At 38.8% G+C, this 21,661-nt stretch overlaps 1 protein-coding gene across 5 annotated transcripts; it reads right to left on the bottom strand.

The window, feature by feature from the left end:
• Positions 1–2,327: 2,327 nt before the first annotated feature.
• OVCH2 (ovochymase 2) lies at positions 2,328–21,438 on the bottom strand. 5 transcript variants are annotated; one of them, XM_042882066.1, is made up of 22 exons: positions 21,225–21,438; positions 19,747–19,858; positions 18,517–18,626; positions 17,651–17,742; positions 15,032–15,204; positions 14,732–14,827; positions 13,993–14,144; positions 13,136–13,331; positions 12,280–12,303; positions 11,128–11,218; positions 10,890–11,023; positions 10,346–10,486; positions 9,393–9,523; positions 8,893–8,986; positions 7,935–8,066; positions 7,445–7,525; positions 6,608–6,794; positions 5,150–5,219; positions 4,403–4,598; positions 3,866–4,017; positions 3,330–3,498; positions 2,328–2,881 (listed from the first exon to the last, which is right to left on the bottom strand). In XM_042882066.1, the coding sequence occupies exons 2-22, from the start codon at positions 19,835–19,837 to the stop codon at positions 2,859–2,861; spliced, it is 2,535 nt and encodes an 844-aa protein (XP_042738000.1). In that variant the 5' UTR covers positions 19,838–19,858; positions 21,225–21,438; the 3' UTR covers positions 2,328–2,858. The 5 variants fall into 5 exon arrangements, 4 of the variants coding, with proteins under 4 accessions (XP_042738000.1, XP_042738001.1, XP_042738002.1 ...); XM_042882067.1 differs by having other exon boundaries at positions 5,150–5,207; XM_042882068.1 differs by having other exon boundaries at positions 13,232–13,331.
• Positions 21,439–21,661: the final 223 nt, after the last annotated feature.

Raw genomic sequence — 21,661 nt, 5'->3', positions numbered from 1 at the left:
GCTTGTCGGTGGTACGATGGGAAGTAGAAAATACCTGGGATTCCAGGTCTAACGCCTTCAGGTAAGAAACCGGACCAATCACTACAAAAGAAACAAAACTCGAAAGGACCAAACACTACACTGCACAGGTCCAAGAAGAAGTGAAAAACAAGAAAACATTCGTGGAATTAGTTAACAACAGAACAACCCACTGTCCAGAGCGAGTGGGCATTTTTTTAGTTTGCAGTATTATGAGCATGCATATTGTAAGGTATAAACCTTAAATCTAATAAAACTACCTTACATTCATATTCTCTGTGAGTCTCTGAGTGCTGTTCCACAGGTCAGAATAAAGTGTACAACATATACACAAGAGTCCAAGCCAAAATACAATCCCACTGCATTAACTCAATTGAAAGCATTGTTTTTAATTTCTTCTATCAGATTTTATTTGCATCCCAAAACAGTTCACGCTTCTTTTATTGATAAAAGACCCTTGCAGTTTTCAATAGCCTAGAAAGATATAACAACAGCAAAATGAGATTACTTGAGAAACCACCAGCAGAAATGCAAAAGGTCGGCGTCATGCAGCCAAGTAAAAATAAGTACTGTAACAGTAAAATCAAATACAGGAAGATAGAGCTCCTAACACACATAAGGCATTTTAAGTGATGTTAACTCTGCATCTATCCATATGTCCATTGCATTCAATAGGAGTGCAGCTGATACCACCTGCAGTTCCCCCGTCGCTGCTTTTTCTTGGTTTGGGGTTGGTTTTCTGCACTTTTTTAAAACTAGTTATTTCTTGTATTTGTTTAATAAGCAGAACAACGAACAAACAGAAAAACAACTTCACAGGTACTTTAAGTCCTCCTGTTCCCATTAAGTAAAACAGAACCACATCCAAGAGATGAGGCACCCCAACTTCCAGCACAGTTACACTTGATGCATCAGCAAACAACTCCCCCCAGAACCAAACAATAACAAGCTTCCACAATGAAAAACCACAAAGGATATTTCCCCTCCATTCCTTTTCAGGAGTCCCTTCCAAGAGCTCGGAGATGGAACAAGCATACCCTGTCAATAACACAGCTATGCCTTATGCATCTTTGAAATCAATCTGAATTTGTCCTCTCACCATGCAGTATTTTCATTCTTGTGGCCCTCCCCTGGACATGCTTCACGAGGTCCACATCTCTCCTGTACTGAGGACTTTACATCTGGACACAAAATGTTTTGCTACTAATATCAGCAGAGACAAGATATCTTACTTCCTTCCTAGCTGTTTTCCAGGCCATTGAGTCAAAGGATTATACTCATATCACCTATTATGCTATCCATACTGATCTAGTTTCTAAACCTACAGCCGTGCACAGCACAGCCTGCAAATCTAATTGGAGCCTGTCATCACAATTTCTAGTGCAAGCAGCCATTTGGGCATTAAACAAATTGCTATTTACAAGCAGATGTGCTCACTTTGAAGCGTGTGAATTACACAGTACCTCTTTGATTATACGGATAGATTAATTAGGACATTTGCCAGTTACTGCATGCTGCCAGAGGCTGCTGGCCTGGACCACCTGTCTTTTTGAACACCTCTGTTTGAACAACAAGCAATTTGTTAAAATAGGAAGTTTTCTTATCCAGAAAAGGTGATGTTACTTTTTAATCAAAACACCAACTTTTCTTCAATACAGAAAGTTGGAACAGTACATAGCAACACCACGCTATAAATGTTTTCAACAGGTCATCAAGGCTTCCTTCAGACTTCTGTCAATACTTCCACTGCTAAGATTAACAGACCTAAAATAACATACTGTATGTAACTGATTTAAAACATTTAAACTGGGACCATGGTTGATGTAAGGGAAACCTTAGATCAAGCACGAGAAACATACTCAGTACCCCAGGTTATTGAAAAGCTGTGGATCGTAGAGATGAGTGTTTGCACCAAGCACAGCCCTTACTGTGTAGAATTCCCTACATTGATAACAAGTCACTTAATGCCCACAAAATGCCTTTCACTGGAATTCTAATCTAACAAGATGGTAAAATCTTGCACAATCTTACACACAAGCTGGGCTTGCTCATGGGGATTCACATCGATGGATGATTCCACCAGGTAAGCAGACCAGAAGGTTCTCATGTAAGTGATCCAGGCTCTCCTACTGAACCTTCCTTAAATCCCAAAAGCCCAAGCAGTTTTGAGCACAGTTATATCTATTCTGCTTTTGGTGGCACCTTCCCAAGTACCAAAATTCTTTTGGCACAATTATATGTAGAAAAATTGTTACAGTGACAGGAAAATAACGTAGTCAAATCATTCTAATAATAGATACACAAGTCAGTCAGATCAGGCTTCTAAGGACCATCGTTTGTGCATATTAAAATACTATTTTGCAAGCAATTGGATTGATTTACATGACTAATCACTAGACAGTGTTATTTTGATCCTTAAAGATGTACCACCACTGCCTGGGTCCCCTCAGAGCCAGAACTAACACTCTCACTGACCTTAGGGAAAGATAACTGACTTCAGTTGTTTAACATACATGCTTATTTTGCATAGATTTTTGTTTTCTCCAGGGCTGCATTTGAGTGCATGCTTGACATACAGTGTGTGGTGACCTATCCTTCCTTCTAGTATAGATTGACAGTGTCAGAAACCTGTAAGTAACTTATGTATATCCCAAGAACACACATGTAAGGTTGAGGTCTCAATCAGGAAAACAAGCAGTAAATTGATCAAGTTAAGTATCAGCTACTCCATGATCTCTTCAGCAGTCACAAACTAATACGCTCTCACCAAATTTTGCTTTTAGTGACATCTGTACTTTGGAAGCATTCTACAGTGTAGTCCATCACAACTCTTTTGACAGTTACACCATGAAAACGGGCAGATCTACAAAAAGAAAAAAGCAAACAAAAAAACAGGATAGATGTTGGAAAGATCATCGAAGGCTGTCAGTATACTTATCAAAGTGGACTCACTGTTGCCACGTGTCATTTCACACCTCCTCACCTTTGCTAGCCTTAAGAAATAAGGCAGCAAAGCAGCAGTAATGAAAATCATAGAGTGATTTTCATAGAAAAGCACTGTTCATCAGAAGGAAAAACACAAAAGACATGAATAACAACACACCAATAAAGTTTTCAGAAGTGACTACTGATTTAGATTCACCTACTTCTGAGCACTCACCAGACATACTTTAAACAGCTTAAATTTCAGGGAGTGCTAGGCACACCAAGTATAAAAATGGTATCCTCGAATAAATAATAAAGGTAGCCTCAAAGTATTTAGCAATAGCCAAAAGATTCATTGAATTGTTTTTGTTCGTTTCCACACATACCGCTACTGTTAATGCTCTGCTTGATCCAGTCCACAAAAACACCAACATTTGTGTATACTCCTGGGTAGCTCTTTCTTCCACAGCCCAAGCCCCAGCTAGTGATTCCATTAAGGGTGTAAAATCCTGAGCCATCTTTTGAAGGACAAACTAATGGGCCACCAGAATCACCCTGTACAAGGACAAAGGAATGCGGTTACCATCTAAAAGCACTCTTTATGTTTTTAAAAGATAACTTTGGTAAAAATAGGTCTAAGCTGCTCACGTGTTTAGCCATGCATAAAACATGCCATATAGCATAACATGGCAACATGCCATGCTGTAACATGGTTTGGCACTGCACTGCACTCTCCTGTCCTGCTTTCAGCTGAAGCAGAGTTAATAGAACAGTGCCGGTTATTTCTTGCTGAGCGATGGCTGCAGGTTGGATTTGCCTGATCTACAGCCTGTTTGCAAGAAAACAGCTCATAGCGAGGTTTCAATACTCCTCTTTTTCAGAATCCATCTGGCTGTACCCCAAGTATTAGAAAGCCACTTACTGTGCATGAATCCTTGCCTTCTTCCAGAGGGAACCCAGCACAGATCATCCTCTGAGTCACTCTACTCGGAAGATTTATGTAATAGGTCTGACATGCTTCAAGCATCAAGATGGGAACTTCCAGCTGATGCAACTTTTTATTCTTTTCCCTATCTTGAAATAAAAGACATTTTAGAAACTGGCAGAGGCATTAATTAATGATACGATGCCCGCCTCACCTTTCATCACAAAGAATGATAAATATCTCCTATTCCCTTTGCTTTTTTCTTTTAGTACAGCAGGACTGCTCTCCTCTACATATCTCTAGATTTTATACAGTCTGCTTATTTAAGGCTTCCAGAAAACAGCTTGACTCTCCTCCTTTCAAACTGATTGCTTTATTTCTACTCATTTCCATGCAAGACCATCTGAACTCATGTAAGTGAAATCCAGGAGTCCAAGAATCAAAAGTACAGATAGAATTCATGTTGCAACATTGAACAAACTACAAAATGCAGCCACAGTTTGCTCAACCCTCAAAATGGCAAAGACTACGTACCTTCTTCCTGTGCTCCCCACCCTGTGACAATGCATACACTGGAGGGCTGAACCACTTCTTCCTTTGCAGGGAGACACACAGGATGCACATAGTGGTTGAATTCTAAGGGCTCAGCCAGTTGCAGTAAAGCAATGTCAGAGTCCATAGTGATCTTGTTAAAGCTCGGATGTATAATGTATTGCTTTACTGATCTTTTCTAGGAAAGTAAGGACATTGACATTTGCTCAACAACTTGGGAATTTAAGCCTTTGGTTTTATAAATTTTCAGGGTATACGCAAGATGCTTGAGGAGAAAGAAACATCTAAAAGCAGCTGTTGAAGTTATCAACTTCCTTACATTAACAAGTCAAGATTACGGCTCTCAGATATGAATCAGGGAACGTGCAGGAAACTCCATTCAGCGAGTGGAGGCAGAGGGTCTTGGAAAAACATTAGTCCAGTCTGAGTAAACAGGAAAACTGTGCCTTTAGCCCTTATTATTTCTATCTTTGTACTAAAGACAATATACTCTTCACTCAAGCACCCTTTGGGATGCCAAGGTTTAGATTTCGTTACTGATGACCGCACAGGTCTGTGTTGATACAAGTTCCCTGGCAGTCACATAAAAACTGTTGTGCAAGTGCAGATTAAGACCAGCATTCAGGTTGAAAGATTGCTGCATCATAAGCAATCTGAGAGGTGCATTTACATTAAAAATAATTTGGCAAGATTTATTTTTATTTTCTTATTAAGCTGAACCTTAATTACCTGTCTGTATTCTTGCTCTGTAAGATCATGAATTCCTGTGACCACCATCCATAAGTTTCTGAAGAGTTCCCTCAAAAAAAAAGGGGGGGGGGAAGGGATAAATACATTCTCAGGCTGTTATAACAACATTCCTAAAATGCAAGACTCTTATAATCTCCCCCATCCAAAATAAGTTTGAAAGCCCTATATATTCCTGGGCTAACATTCCCATGAAAATCTATGGAAATCTTCTTACTGACTTCAAGAGAGCATGAAACATTCTCGTGATGAGGCCATGGCATCCCTCAAACGGTGAACTAAGAGAAAGATCAGGTTCATAAAGACTGAGGCTGCCTGTTGTAGAACTCAGCGCCTCCACATCATGGCCAGCACCATTCCAGGGATGGTGCTGGTTTCTATCATAAAGAGAAAAATAGATAACACTTAAAGCACAATAACTCATACCATCAAATAAATGATATGAACAAATGCAACAGAAATATTTCATCCTCTGTTTTCATAACCAAACCCTCTCACACATTGAAAGGTGTCGTAACTCCCTGATGAAATCACATTAAGCCACACACACAAATTCTGATGTGATTGCAGCATGCAATAGAGAAATCCTCCATACCATGGCTCTTAAAGCCATACTTCCACCACACTACAATAATGCTCTTGACAATATTTTGCAAATTGATATTTAGAAACCTAAAAGCCAAAGTCCAAATTTCAAAACAGCATTTTCATTTCAAGTTCCAACAGAAAATAGAGATATCTGAGCATATTTGGCATCTGGGGCTTTTGAAATTTTACCCTCATTTTCAGTAATTGCAACTTATTTAAAAATTGAATCAGAATACTGAGTTACCATCAATCCTGGGAGGATTTAAAAAAAAATAAAAAAAAATAAAAAATAAAAAGAAAAGTTTAATGACTTAAGAGCCAAAGTATATGAAGTTTAAATTAATGTATTTATGATTCATTTGAAACTGGAAAAGAGTCAGTTCAGCCTACAAGAATAATCAATTTGCATTTTAGAAAATATTTTAAAGAATCTGAAAGTCACACATAGTACCTTCTTGGCTTCTGTCCATAAAAACAGAAAAACATCCATGTGATCTGAACTAACAGATAGATAGCTTCCTAGTAAGGAAATAGCATCAACTCTGGCCACAAAAGCTTCCTCTGTGTCCTCTTAACATCTTGAGGAAATAATGCTCCTTTACAAAGGATCCAGAGAGAAGTTATCCAAGAATAATTGATGGATGACAAGTATCCTCACATACATTCTGCAAACTGATCTGAATGAAAACCAAGCCTACAGAGTAGGTTATTTCTTAGGTAGCCACACTAATCGTAGTACATGTGTGTGGAGCAGAAGAATACTGTGCCAATCTCCCCGGGCACAAATATTACCCTGCAGAGATTCATTGTGTAATGCAGACATTCCCAGAGGATTCATCCAAGTGTACTTACTTAGAATTAAAGCAGTGAGCAGCTGTGACAATCCATTCTTTGGCAACAACTGCTCCTCCACAGATATGTTGATCTGAAATTTGTATGCTGACCTGCCAAGGCCATGAGTGTGGTACAGCCTCTTCACCTCCAATTATCCTACTGAAGATGAATCTCGGCTGATTTGAAGGCATTCCACAAACATCATCTAAAAAAGAAAAGGTTAATGTCTCAAGAAGATTTTCAGAGGTTAAGATTGATGAGGCAAAGAACAGCTCATTTAAGAGCCACCCCACAACTGCCAGGCTTCCCCCCCAATGCTTTTTTCTACATCTTTCAAATTCTCTCCTTAGAAATTACCCACATGTTTAGAGACAGCACAAGGAGGTGCTTTTTGCCAAAGGTGAGCATCAATGAGGTGAAAGCAACCTATGGCACTTCAAAAGTTTTAGTCTCAGATCTACAATGAATGCAAACATATTCCATTCTTCATAAACTACTAGAGGCAAGAACAAAAAAAGCTTTAAAACTCCAGTTATTAATTCCAGCTATCCTGCAGTCTTTGCAATCATCTTCCATAAAGCAGTGTCTATTTTGACTTGCAGGCTGAAATAATGTCATTGTATTGTTCTAAATAATTCAAGATGCTGAAGGAAACAAGAGAAACAGGTTCTGTCATTTGAAAGCTAAAACACAGAAACATTACTATTCATCTTTTTATTTCCTTGGCACGAAAATGAAACATCTTGAGACAATGCAGAGTGCAGTTCTGAAACATTTGGAGAAAATGGCATTTAAGTTGCAGTCCAAGAGGTACTTCACATTCCCATGAAGAAATAAGAATTCAGGTCGACTAACCTGCTGTAACCTGCAGTTCTTCTTCGGTCATATTCGTATTTTCAAATACTTGTACACTAGCAGAATCCAAGGTATCTAAATCTAGGAAATGAAAACAGCAACTGTGTTAGCAGGCTGTCCCGAATAATATTTTTTAACTACAAAATAATTTTTATTTCCTTTATAATCATTTCTGAGAAAGGAATAGATTTGTACCTGAGGAATCTATGTTATTACAACTTCACATGGTAGTAAAGAACCATTTAAAATGTACCAGAATACTTTACACAAAACAAAACCCTGAGGTTTGGGGGAGATTCATTGTTTTTCTTTACCCACTCATCTGATCCTCTGCTCAATCCTTCAGAAGATCACAATAAAGATTTTTTCACTGAAACAATGCATTAGGTGAAATCTCCTAGAGCAAAATCATTCTGAATATCACTATTCACTGCAGAGCCCTTTCTGCTGCCCTAGTGAGGCAGCCTCCCAAGTTACGGAATTCTATTACCTGTAACATGTACAAAAGTGATTGTAGCTCTGAATCCTTCAAAGTTCTCTGTTTCATCAGAGTGAAAGACAACCAGCATCATGGAAGAGGAGCTTAGAACAGGCGCTGGTAGGACAAACCCACATGATCTAGCTAAAAATGAGAAAGCAAAGGTTCACACAGGATTAAAAGGTAGTTTTTCATATTTACCTTTTTCAACAGTGCATACACAGAATGTGCATTCCAGCTGTTACACGAGAGGGTAAAACAAACCCAAAACTGTGCACGAGAGAGTGTCGGATAAGCCAATGGAGGCTGAACAACTGTTCTACTATTTCTGTCAGTTTGTTCAGTAATTATCTCACAAGAACAAGGAGATTCTTGGCATTATTTCACAAGATATTATGGCAGCACTTGTAGTCGTAGGTTGCCAGTGCATGTAGATTACATTGGAAACTTGGGTTTCCTTGTCAGCATTGAAACACTAACATCTGCCAGTGCTAACCTTAGTACCAGTATCAGACTTGAGTGGCACAAGTCTTTCCTTCTTTTGATGTAAGCCAAAGGAATCTCCAGCTAAGCATTGTATGAGAATTGCATGAACATTCATCTTGAGTGAAGAATTGGATGCTGAAAGGGAGAATTCCTGGGTGCTTTCTGCCTGGCATCATTTATTTACTATAAAAACAAATGACAGCCTTATGCCTCTCCCCCCTCCATTTTATTTTTTAAATAGACATGAATTCAGATTGCATTCCATATAGAATGTAAATGCACACAACTGTTGCTAGATGACTTTTTGTATCCATAAGAGGAACGGAAGAACCAATACAAGCAAGCACTTTCAAGGTACTGAAATTAGTACCTGCAGCAACACCTGAGACTCTGGAGGTAAATTTCAGTTTACACTGTAAAAGAAGGCTACTGAAAGTCACAGAAATAATAGGTCCCCAAAGTATGCCAAAATTAAAAGCCAAACCAATTTCCTCTTCTTTTTCCACATCTTCATACACAGTAACAGCATCATAAGAACAATCTTCACTCTCTTCTACTTCAAAAGACTGGTATGTAAGCTTTAAAAAAAAAAAAAAAGAAGAAGAAGAAGAAGAAGAAGAAGAAAGTGAATCCTGTTGAATTCACGAACTGGAATTCAAAGCTCTAAATAATGTCTTTAATAATCTCAAGGATTCTCTTAAAGTCTGATCTCTGTGGTGTTCAGGCCCCTCACATAACATTAAATTTGATAGAAGAAAGCATCATGGTAAAATTTAAACCAGGAAATCCTATTTTACTATAACCCAAAGGAGAAGTCCAAACCTATCTGCCTTTTGGGACAGAAAGGGATTTCTCTCAAGTGTGTCCAACAGCATTATTCAAGCTTATGTTGCTAGATCTTGCTCGTCTTTAGCTGCACACTTTCTTGTCAACTAAATGATGCCCACTTTCATTCCACAAACACAAGAAGGGCACATACTTTACCTTTATTACATGGTCTTCTGGCGCACAAATAATCCATTGACAGTCTGCCAGATTGCTGTAGTGCTCTGGATAGTGCATACTTTGCAACACTCCTTCTTCAAAAAGGACAGCTAAGGACTCACAGCCAGAATCTAGAAATCCATCAAGAAACAAAAATTGAGGCACCTATTAAACTATTCACACACACAACAGGGAAAAAAGAAACCCAGAAAACCTCTTGTGGTGCTTTCACACAGAAATAGGAAAACAGCAGCAAGCCAAATCCTTCTGCAAGAAAAACATAACAAAATGTTTTCAATCTGTTCCCAGGCAGAAGAGACGTTCAGTCGTGACTACAGCACGTCCCCTGTGATACAGGCAGTGTGCTGCAGAGTGAGTTACCTGTATGGGAGTGATAGAAGTGCAGGACACAGGCACGTCAGAAGAACATTTGCCAATTTTATTTGGAAATGAAAGTGGAGGTATGGAATCAGCAGGGATGACTTTCTTGCTAAGCAGTGGCAAGTCCCCCCAGAGGGGATTCCTCCCTGCCCTTGCAGATCATAAAGGAATGAAACTGACTGAAAAAGCTACAGAAACAGAAACAACAGGTGTCTGTTTTTGTAAGTACTGTCCAGACTCAGGAGATGACACTTGTACCTGCCCCCTAGTGATGATAAACCACTCTGCAGAGCAAAATTGAAAGTAGCTTTCACTGGATATTTGGCTTGTGTGATTGATTCTATTAATTTCTAAAACTGTCTGTAAGTGGAGAAGGAAATTAAATCATTCTAGAGGATTTAGGGAAGAGGCAAAGTAACAGGAGGGTTTTTTTCTGAACAGCATCTGTCCCTATCTCTTACTGGCATCTCAGTTTTTCCACAATGCCACGCATCAGCCAAAGCACAATTACCTTGTTCACAATGGCATCCGCTTAGGAAAAATCACAGAAGCTTTCTCTGAGTTAGACTTACCAGGATGGATACGTGGTGTAAGAGCTTTATAAGTCATAGAAAAACCAGTCCCATGATCCTTGTTGTCAGAAACAAATTTCAGCCTTATATTGTCGGACCCAATCAAAATAGGTAATGGAAGATCTCCTCCACAGAATTTCCCTGAAACAAAATATCAGAGAATAATCACTGTTTAAAGTCTTCAGTCATTTGAGAAAACTCTGCTGTAAAATTTCTAGCACTTGCTTATAAAACTTTGTAGCTGAAAAAGAAATTGTCTTTCTATTCCTATTGCCTATTAATCCGTTAGCACAAATAAAAGATGCACATTTAAAAATCCTTGACATCAGCAATTCATATGCTGACACAGTTCCCCAACAGGCATTTTTCCATTCTTTCCCCCCCCTTCCAATCTGTCATCTTTCAGTTTAGACCAGGTCACACAGAATTCTATCGTGAAAATGTGAGTAAAACGTCAACTGAAATGTTCTCTCTGTGTTCAATTGCTGTTAGAATGAAAGGATACACTGACATTATTTTATAGAATAAAAAGACAACAACTCACCAACAAGTCTGTTGTCTTTTGAATAGACTGATAAAGAATCATAGTCGCAAAACGTTTCCAGCTCTATATCGAAGTGGGAAAAACGAAGCAATATATAATTTCCTTCTGATACAAACAGAGTCCATACACACAACCTGTAATGACAAATTTGTTCCCATTCACAAAACTGGAAGAAAAAAACAAAAGCAACACAGGTACCAGAAAGATCTTCTGGGAAGTCTGTGTTTTGTCTACTCACTGATGGCTTTGATAGAACTGTTCAGAACTTCCAGGAAAATTTAATTCTCCTTCACTGTCTGGGAGCTTGCCATCCTGAACACTACAAAATGCTGCATTGTAGAGTTAGAACAAGAATCAGGTTTGACACATACACAGTCCTCTGTTACACCAAACATCTAGATAATATTGTGGGACGTAAGACTGTTCATCTGTACCTTGTTTCTGATGGCAGAATTACGTTAGGTCTTCCATCTCTTCTATTTGAAATGATAGCAAGTCACTTTTAAATCACATAATTTAGAGGCAAAAGCCAAGCTCTGCCACTGTAAAAACAGCGGTGCTTTCTTATCACCCTAATAAAAGTATTTGTTAAATGATGATTTTGGTATCAGGATTTTTTGGACAGGAAAAACACATACCTCAGGATTATGCTTTTATTGCTGACCATTTGTAATAAACTTATTAGCTGTTTTGCAGCAGAACACTTTTGCAACAGTACAATAGGGGACTGGAGGAAGCAAAAGTGGTTTTCTCTGGATGACTACTGCTAGAAACCACAGATACCCGTAAAAATGCCTCCTCTTTGCCTTTCCTTCTCCTTGCCAAGCTAAGCTAGCAAGACAAAAACAAAGTACACACACGGAATCAAAATATAACCTCAGCTGTTAAATAAATTATATTCAGGAATAGATGAAAACAATTTTTTGTTTGTTTGTTTTTACATTCCATTCACAGAAATAGACACCAGATAAGTAGATAGATTCATCACAGATGAGCAGAAACTACTATCAATTTTACCTGATGTTTTCTGTTTAGAATCTATGCTTTCATGCACAGAACCAACATCATTAATTAGATTTCATGCGTTGCTTGATGTTCTGTTCTACATTTTTTTCCCATTAATTCTATTTGCATTTCAATAAATTAATGCCTTATCTGTCTTAAGGGAAATTCCTTTTTGAAGTCACCTGCACATATGTACTATCTTTCTTCAGGAAATTCCTTACTAAGCTAGAAAAAAAACCCTATGTATTTAAAGTATACATTTTAAAGTGTATTAATAAGTCATACTATAAATACGTTTTTTTCTTTGCAGATCACATATGAGATTATTTGAGAAGGCTGGTTAGATTCTAATGCAGATACAAAATGTTGAAAAAATACTACTCACGTGTAGAACTTTTCATTTTCAGATCTAATGAAGGACGGGTAGGGAAAGGAGTGAAAAAAAAAAGTGTTATTACAGTTTCTCATTCACAGTGTAGGCTTTTTTTAACAGTGTGAGATAGTAGGTTGATACAGCTAGCACTGATGAAAGTTTGAATTCTTGAGGACATCGTGCCTACAGTAAACTATGGCTGAAATCAAAATTGCAAGTTCAGGCAGAGCTGGCTTCTAAATAACGAACTCTAGAGAAGATACATCTAGAATTAATAATACATGGATTGGCCTCTCAGTCTGAGCAGCATTCTCTCTGTATATACCTGATGAACTACACATCTCAAGGTAGGGTAGCAGAATCCAACTACCACCTTATTACCAGGGACACAGAGATGCTAAGCCTGACTGCAGTAACAGCCAAGATTCTTTGCACCAGTGCTATGGTGTAAAAAAGTGGGTAGTGAAACCTAGCATAATGCAACTGAGAACTGACTGCCCATTTCATTTACCAAATCACTTTTGCTGCTCATTGGAGCCAATAATCTTCAGTTACTATAGTAATTTTGGTTAATATTTTTTTTTCTTGAAAACTCAGTGATCCATTATTGTAAGTTCATATAGAAAAGACATTGCCTTTCTCTTATTTTCCTTTAACTGAGAACATATTTTTCAGAAACTAAACCCTATTCATTTTTTTTTGACAATACGAAGGTCCTTTTTTTTTTTTCCTAATCATCAGTTGAAGCCAGTTTCTAGTGGGAGAAATATGAGTACTATATCTTGAAAACGGTAAAATTAAATGAAATATGATTATGAGACAGAAAAGCGACAGAGGTGAGAGAGAAATGTTTATAGAGACTTAATACCAGCGCTCATATTTTCTTGAATCCAGTAAAGCACTGCACTGAGGTCTGTGAATATTCCAGGAGACCCTCTTTCATAATGTTTCCTCTTCTCATTACCTCTCCAGCCACGAGCACATCCCATCCCCCAGGAAATCACACCAACGAGAATCCAGGCACCGTGCTTACGTTGGCACAAGAGAGGACCCCCAGAGTCTCCCTGTAAGAACCCCCAAAACTCACAGGTCACAAAAAGAGCACGGGTACCACTGAGCTAGCCTTGAAGAGTTTGTTAAGTCGTCTTTTGTAGTGCAGCAATAAACCTGCCACACAGGGAGAAGTCATTTGGAAGAAAAAAAAGGAACAACCAACCAAACAACCAACCAAACAAAAAAAACATTAAAAAAAAGACTTTCCTTTTTACTGTGTTTAGTCAGGATTGTGATGACAGGAGAGATGAATTTATTTGTCATTTACTCATGACAAAAGGAGCAAGGAGACTGTTTGTTTTGCCATTTTAAAATTTTCCCAAGACAAGGAATCATCTTTTTTTTCCCTTGTTTTCCAAGGCAGTATTTTCTAACTTCCTGCATACTACGCTAGGAACATTTGTTACTCAATGTTTTTATCAAGTGCTTTGAAGTTTAAAAGCCCTAAACATCACAGCACTGGGATACATTGTGAAGTTGCTGTCAGGAACCTGTCGTGCAATTCACACAATAATTAAAATAGTTTCATGGAATTGTGTTCTCCCATATAGATGCTTTTAAAGAATTCACACATTGAAATAGAATACAAAATTACATTTATTCATTTAGGCACTTAGAAACTTGAGTTTCTGAGAAATAGTTCAAGTACACAAGGCTCTTTGTTCAACTGACCTGGCAGGCATCTTTTCCTCCATCTGGAAATCCAGCACACAGTATAGTGTCACCTTGGATGGGCTTCTTTAAAGTTGACAATGCTGTTGAACATTCCCTACTATTTAGAATTGGTAGATTGACTTCATATAGAACCTGAGGGAGCACTCCATCTGGAACAAAAAAAAATCGTTCAAAATGAAATACTGAGTGGTGAACTTTTAATGTCACTGCTAATACACAAAGAAAAACACGCTGAAAACTTGCTCCATATCTTCCTATGGCTATGAGCATGTTTTGATAAACATACAGTTTTGCATATATAAGCAGTTTTACTTGAATAAATTTCAAAGTGTCTCCAACATAATATACAGGTCCATATATTTTTGTGATCCATTTTGAAACAGTTTACGGATAGACAGAAGCCCGCAGAGATTCGAATTTGAGATTATAAGCTTATTCCCAGTTGACAGTTACTTCTGGTCTCTGTACAGCTTACGCAGTCAAGCTCTTAGCTTCAGAAATAAACACTGCATACTGGAACAGAGAGAATTCTAAAAAAAGTATCTAAAATTGAGTAAGAAAATCTGACAAGAAAACATTCACTGATCTGAAGACAGTATCTGTATCTGCTTTCTATGCAGATACGGATTTGCTTCACAATTCATTGCCCATTTTAAGAAAGGGATGAACACAGGAATGAATGACTGACAAAAACACTGTGAAATCAGAATGTCAAAGAAAAATTCCAGTAACTTACTCTCTCTTAAACGGCCCCAGCCACAAGTAGTGCAGATATATCCCGCTTCAAATTTTTCACCTGGATCAGGAAGGCATGCCGGCAAAACTGATGAACCTGCCATACATGAAATTTCTTGATAACTATTTGAAAGAGCATCATCATAAAATAAAAATAAAAAAGTAACAAAAAATCCCGTGTTTTATTTCTCACTTTTTAAAAAGGGAATTATTTCTATGGCATTTAAAACTTCATCTATCATTCGATAATTTATCTGTGCTGCTGCTTCTTTATTTTAGCCACAGATAAATATGATCTTACTGAAGTTGAAGGTTCCATCCAGCTTAAGAAGGGCTATGTCATAGTTCATCGGCCTTCGTGGGTCAAAGTTTGGATGTTTAATGATATATTTAACAGGCAATGTCTGCTCTCCATTCTCCCTGATTCTTAAGTCATGCTCTCCTGCAGTGACGTTCAAATACTTGAGTAGGTTCCTGTAAGAATTGCAAAATAAAAATTCAACTACAGAATCTTCAAAATGAAAGGGAAAATGTAGTTGTTTGTAAACAGAAGAGTTTTACTAATGGTATCTAATACCTTTCATCTTCAGATTTTAGAGTATAGTATGTGCAGTCAACACAAGTTGAATCAGCCCTACATTAGAAACTGGGAGGTACAAGAACAGTGAAAAAATAAGATTTCCTTCACTCCTATCGGTATTTAAGTGATCTGCTAAAGAATGAGATCCGATTCTTGTGTTTAAAGTTGATTGATCACACTGCTTCTCCAGTGGAAGAAGTACAGAAAAAAATCTAAGACCACTTCTCTAGCATTCGCAGTTCATGTTTCAAAAATGTTGTGAATCCTGACTTAGGGTTCCTAGTACCAACTCAAAACATAGAATCATCATAGAAGCATAGAATGGCCTGGGTTGAAAAGGACCACAATGATCATCCAGTTCCAACCCCCTGCTGTGTGCAGGGTCACCAACCAGCAGACCAGGCTGCCCAGAGCCACAACCAGCCTGGCCTTGAATGCCTCAAGGAATTGAATGTCCACAGCCTCCTTGGGCAACCTGTTCCAGTGTGTCACCACCCTCTGAGTGAAAAACTTCCTCCTAATATCTAACCTAACCCTGTCTCAGTTTACAACCATTCCCCCTTGTCCTATCACAACCATTCCCCCTTGTCCTATCACTACCCACCCTTGTAAACAGCTATTCCCCCTCCTGTTTTTATGCTCCCTTCAAGTACTGGAGGGTCATAATGAGGTCTCCCCAGAGCCTTCTCTTTGCCAAACTAAACAAGTCCAGTTCCCTCAACCCTTCTTCATAGGAGCGGTGCTCCAGCCCTCGGATCATCTTAGTGGCCCTCCTCTGGACCCATTCCAAGAGTTCTGCATCTTTCTCATACTGGTATCTCCAGGTCTGGACTGAGTACTCCAGATGAGGCCTCACAAGAGCCAACATGCAGCAAGGAATCAAAAAAACAAAACAAAACAAAAAAATCCACAAGCCACCATGATAAATTTACTATTCTGCTTCAAATTTATTCATCAGCCTGATGACTTACTGTATGAAGAGACTTCATACTAATTCAGTTACTGCCTGTCTTTCTGCAGTTAACACAAGCTTCAGTTTTTGGGTAGTTTAACCAAGATGGGATCACATACCATGTCCAATAAAGACCAAATTTATAATTCCAAATGATTCATTAGTACAAAGTATTGGCTACAAGATCATTATAATCTCTGTGAAGGCACAACCAAAATCTTGCCTAGTTAATTATTTTTTTTTTTAGAGCATAGGCTGAATTATCAGTATGCAAGAGATCAGTACTTGTCTATTCAACATTTAATTGAATATATAATGCCAGCTTCTACCTCTGAAAAAAAATATTGTAATCACCTGATAATCTTAAGTAGGTTATCGTGATATTAGACTTCTATCTGGGGAGGAATAATTGCATGCACCAGTACAGGTTGGGGGATGAGCTGCTGGAGGGGAGCTCTTCGGAGAGGGACCTGGGTGTCCTGGTGGATGACAGGTTGGCCATGAGCCAGCAGTGTGCCCTTGTGGCCAAGAGGGCCAATGGCATCCTGGGGTGCATTAAAAAGAGCGTGGCCAGCAGGTCAAAGGAGGTGATCCTCCCCCTCTGCTCTGCCCTGGTAAGGCCTCATATGGAGTACTGCGTCCAGTTCTGGGCTCCCCAGTATAAAACAGACAGGGATCTCTTGGAAAGAGCCCAGCGGAGGGCCACAAAGATGGTGAAGGGCCTGGAGCATCTCTGCTATGAAGAAAGGCTGAGTGAACTGGGTCTGTTCAGCCTTGAGAAAAGAAGACTGAGAGGGGACCTGATCCAGGTCTATAAATATCTAAGGTGTGGGGGGCAGAATGGCGAGGCCGGACTCTTTTCAGTGGTGAGTGGAGACAGGACAAGGGGAAACGGCCAGAAACTGGAGCATAGGAAGTTCCGCACAAACATGCGCAAGAACTTCTTTACAGTGAGGTGACGGAGCACTGGAACAGGCTGCCCAGGGAGGTGGTGGAGTCTCCTGCTCTGGAGATGTTCAAGACCTGCCTGGATGCCAACCTGTGTGACCTGGTGTAGGGAACCTGCTCTGGCAGGGGGGTTGGACTCGATGATCTCTGGAGGTCCCTTCCAACCCCTACAATTCTGTGATCCTGTTATTCTGTGATCTACAATTTCAAAATCAGTCTCTATCCGAATTGAAAGGCCATTTATTCTTATTTATGGAATGTTCAAAGGTATTTCTCCCTTTCTGATAAAAAGTGGGAAATGCTAGTTACAAATGAAAGAGCAGCATCCATGAGCAATCTCCAGAAAAAGACACTACATTATACAAGTTTTTACACTCAACGTTTTTTTGCGCCTGCAGCCTGCTCCACAATGCAATGTGATCCATGGATTGCATCCATACCTGTCTGCGACGCAGTGAGCTGCCGTGACCACCCACTGAGCAGAAACTATGGTGCCTCCACAGAAATGCTTTTCTCTTCGTTTCAAGGAAACCTATTTCACATAAAGACATGTTAAATACACAAGATCTTTACATCTGCTTTGACTGCACTTGAGAAAGAAAGGACAGAGTTGTGTACGCAGGTATTCTTTAAAGATTCACATAGCTAAGGTTCATGCAGCACTTCAGTCAAACAGATTTTGATGGTATTCTTATGTTCCTTGAGCATAAGTGATTCTAAACTTTGCTGTCTCCCTTGGTTGTGACTTCGTACCTGGATAAAAACAACATACATGTAACAGATACCAATTCACTGAATTACTCAAGATTGTGTAAAGGTTACCAGTAAGTTGAGAATTTTTCCTTTGTAGGTCACTGGGCAAATCAGAGCATGAGAGAGTCTTTGATGTTTATACCACAGTCTTTATCCAATTCGTTCTAAACTTAAAACTCCAAGCTTCATGAGGTATTCCATCTTCCAAACTGCAAGTCTGTGATCCTAGACAATGGTTGGGGTGCTGAGGTGTTCTTTTATTTCTGACCAGTTTCACTCGTGCCTCTTTACACAGCCTAATCTAAACACACTCTTTTCAGAACTAATGATGAGATAATAAATGATAAGCAAAGGTTTGTCATAGATCATAACAGATCTATATCCTCTCTGTCTGCTCCACTGAAAAACAGAGCAGAGCTCAGTGATACATTCTAAGTGGAAATAAGTACAAAGTATAACAAAGTATAACGGGTTTTCTTCTTTTCTCATTTCTGTAAAAACAAAGAAAGAAGGGCTTTGTTCCGAAGATAAAACCACATTTGCTTCTACAAACCTGCCATGGATGTGAGCCCTGTTTCACCTGGTTCCCCCCAACAATCCGAGTGAAAAGGTTAAAGTCACTCCATGGTCTTGTCTCATGAACTTTCTGCCCGCACTTAGGATCTGAGAAGTAAAAACAAGAAAAAGAAGGAATGATTTAATCTAGATTTATTTTTTCCACTTTTGAGCAAAATACAATTGGAAGACAGCCTGAAACATAGGTCAGGTGCAGTGCCTCTACTAGGGCAGGAACCACAGTTTATAATGAGCTGCCCAGCCTAAATCCACAATGGGATAAGTCACTGCACTGCCATGTGCAAATATGAAGTGAGGAAAGAAAAAAAAAGGACCCCAAGACAACATTTTTATACAGAGATTTAGCTTGTACCAAAAAGAATATGGTCCTGTGTTTAAAAATGGGGGAAAAAAATAAAATCATCATTGGTTGGATGAGAAATTTCTATGTAAGCTGCATCAGTTTCACCTGTATGGCTCTGTAATGAAGCAAGAGAACGTCGTACAGACAGACATGCTGCTACATGTTGGACTGCTGAAATGAGCAGATTATAATGCTTTAGATACCGTATCTGTTTTGACAGCCAGAATAGAATTCTGCAATGAAGAAAGTGCTCTGCAGAACTTAGGAAGGAAATCAAGCTGCAAATCTAAAATGGAAGCATAAAATCAGTGCTTTCTTTTCTAGTTTGCTGTAGATCAGTAATTCTTCACAAAGGAAAGAGAACAATTGCAATTTTACTAACTTTGCCAAAAAGAAGTATATTCTGGATCTTAAGATCCGAGACAACGTAAGGGAAGACTCATATTTTGTTTGCATCCCACAGGTAACTTGCCAAATTAGGACCTTCATTAATCTGTTGCAGTTTTGAGAGTAGTTAATTTAGTTATTTATAATTCATATTTATTTTACTCATTCTGAATCATCAATAAATCAGCCAGAAGTTGCTTGAAAATTACTCATTAAAAATAACATTATATTACAGACTTGGAATGGAATAAAAGCAAGGAATTAAAAAAGAGGAATGGAATAAAACCAGGGAATTAAAACCATACCAGTTATTCTAACACTACCTTGTACCTCATCTACCACCACTCAGGATCAAAATCCCAGTGGGTGAAACTGTTGCAGCTCCTTTGTTTCAGCAGTCACTGCCCTCACTGCCTACAAACAAAACCTTTAGTGTGTAGAAAATTGTTAAAGCTAGATGTGAAACTTTGATCCTACCTTTCTGAAGAGTGTGTGATACAGCACGGGACTCTGTAATACAAATAACCCCCATGAGGAGTAACAGCAGCTCACTGTTAGTAATGCACATCTTGGGGTTCGAAGTGACAGTCTGAAAACAAGGAGAGTTTTTATAGTGACAAAGAAGCCCAAATATTGCACCACAGGAGAACATCAACTAATTGAGGTAGAAGTTACTCATTAATCCAGCCATAGAGCACCTAACTGCATAAGTAAGTTTTTCAAATGTAATGAAGCATGATTCTTTCATAAGACTTAATTCATTACAGAAGTCTTTGCTGTAAAATACCAGCTGAAATTCACCCCCCTCCCAAGACTAGGAGTTTTTTTTTCAAACAACAGAAGTAGATATTGCGTGCTCTGCTAGCAACACTTAACCAGGCTGACCTAAACACAGAAAAACACATGTGAACAAAGTATCAATTGATATTTGCCCCAACAATTTCTATAGCTCCTGAACAGGCAATACTTTATATTTCCTGCATACATTATATTTAGCCAATTTCTCAGTCTGAGAACCACAAGAGATTGTAATTTGGTTGACAGCACGCTGTGTTGTATGAGACACACAGATAGCTCCTGCTGTACAAAGATAGCTCTCTGCGTCACAGTATGTTTTTTTTTTGCTTCAGAGAAGCAGTGTTATCTCTCCTTTTTTAAAAACAATTAAGGAGGTCAGGGCTTAGCTTTTTAAAAACGTTTCAATATTTCAGTATTGCTGCAGTCAGCAGCACCAGCTCCAACTCACTTGGATGACTAAGTTGCATTTTAATAGCAAATTAAGTGCAAGTCTCCTAGAAGGCTGTCTGAATCCTAAATAAAGAACAAACTAGCAGTTACAGTAAGAGATTTGAAACAGAAACCATAAGATAACTTATCTTGTGAATTTGCCACTTAAAAGTTTTGTCTCATCAGTTTTAGAATAGGAGAACAGAAACCAACTTTTACCCCAAATAAGCAAATTCATAGGAAGCAATAGAATACAAAATCTGTCATGGAAAACATTGCTGTTATTTCTTCTGTTATAAATATACAGAACTTCTTTAGACTGAAGTTTTCCTACTGGTCTTACAGAGACATTTAATTCTGCAACTTCCAAAATCTGCATCACCAACACCATTTCAGACAGACAAGATCACCTGTAATCATTTTGAACATTTTGAAAGCTGCTTTCCTTCATTAATTCCTCTGTGTTTTGCAGGGACAAAACAAAAGCCTCAAATCCCCAGTATCAGTTCTGTATACTGCAAAGTTCTCTGATTATCCACCACAGTGACATCCCTTGGAATGATGCCATCCAACAGGATGATGTGAAAGAAAGAAGAAAAAATCTCAGCAATGATGCTGTGCAAACAACACCTGTCTGATCATTGATAAGAAATACAAACATCTGGTCCACTGGCAAATGCAGAAACAATCATTTCATTTCGAATTTATGGCAGAGAGGCAACACTTACTGTGCAGCAGCCCAGGAGATCAGGAAGAAAAAGCACAGAATGGCATGTTCTGTACAACCTGTCTCTTGCCTGGGAGACAGGCTTTCCTGTCTAACTATTCTTTGTTCTTCTCATTTTATTCTTTTTAATCTTTCTCCCCCTGAAGCTATCTTCACACAGTATGCACAGACAGAGGCAACAATGATTTACCTATTTCTCTCACTAGCTTGCTTCTGTTGCTCCTAAAACTCACAGCTTTGGCAAGCAGCACTGCCAGCATCACTCCTGAAACAAAGGCAAAGGTCAAATCTTACGACAATCCCCAACCACCCACCTACTCCGAATCCCAGTGTAGGGCTGGCCTCGTCCTGTTAGCAGCTCATATCTTTGCACATAGGTTATTCCAAAAATAATTTATTTCCATGGAAATTACAACAGATACAAAGAGCACAATAACA

This window comes from Lagopus leucura, unplaced genomic scaffold, assembly GCF_019238085.1.
Source record: "Lagopus leucura isolate 7727_CA_CO unplaced genomic scaffold, USGS_WTPT01 Super-Scaffold_100033, whole genome shotgun sequence".
In the NCBI taxonomy this organism is placed as follows: Eukaryota; Metazoa; Chordata; class Aves; order Galliformes; family Phasianidae; genus Lagopus; species Lagopus leucura.
This window is presented reverse-complemented; position numbering and strand designations above follow the sequence as displayed.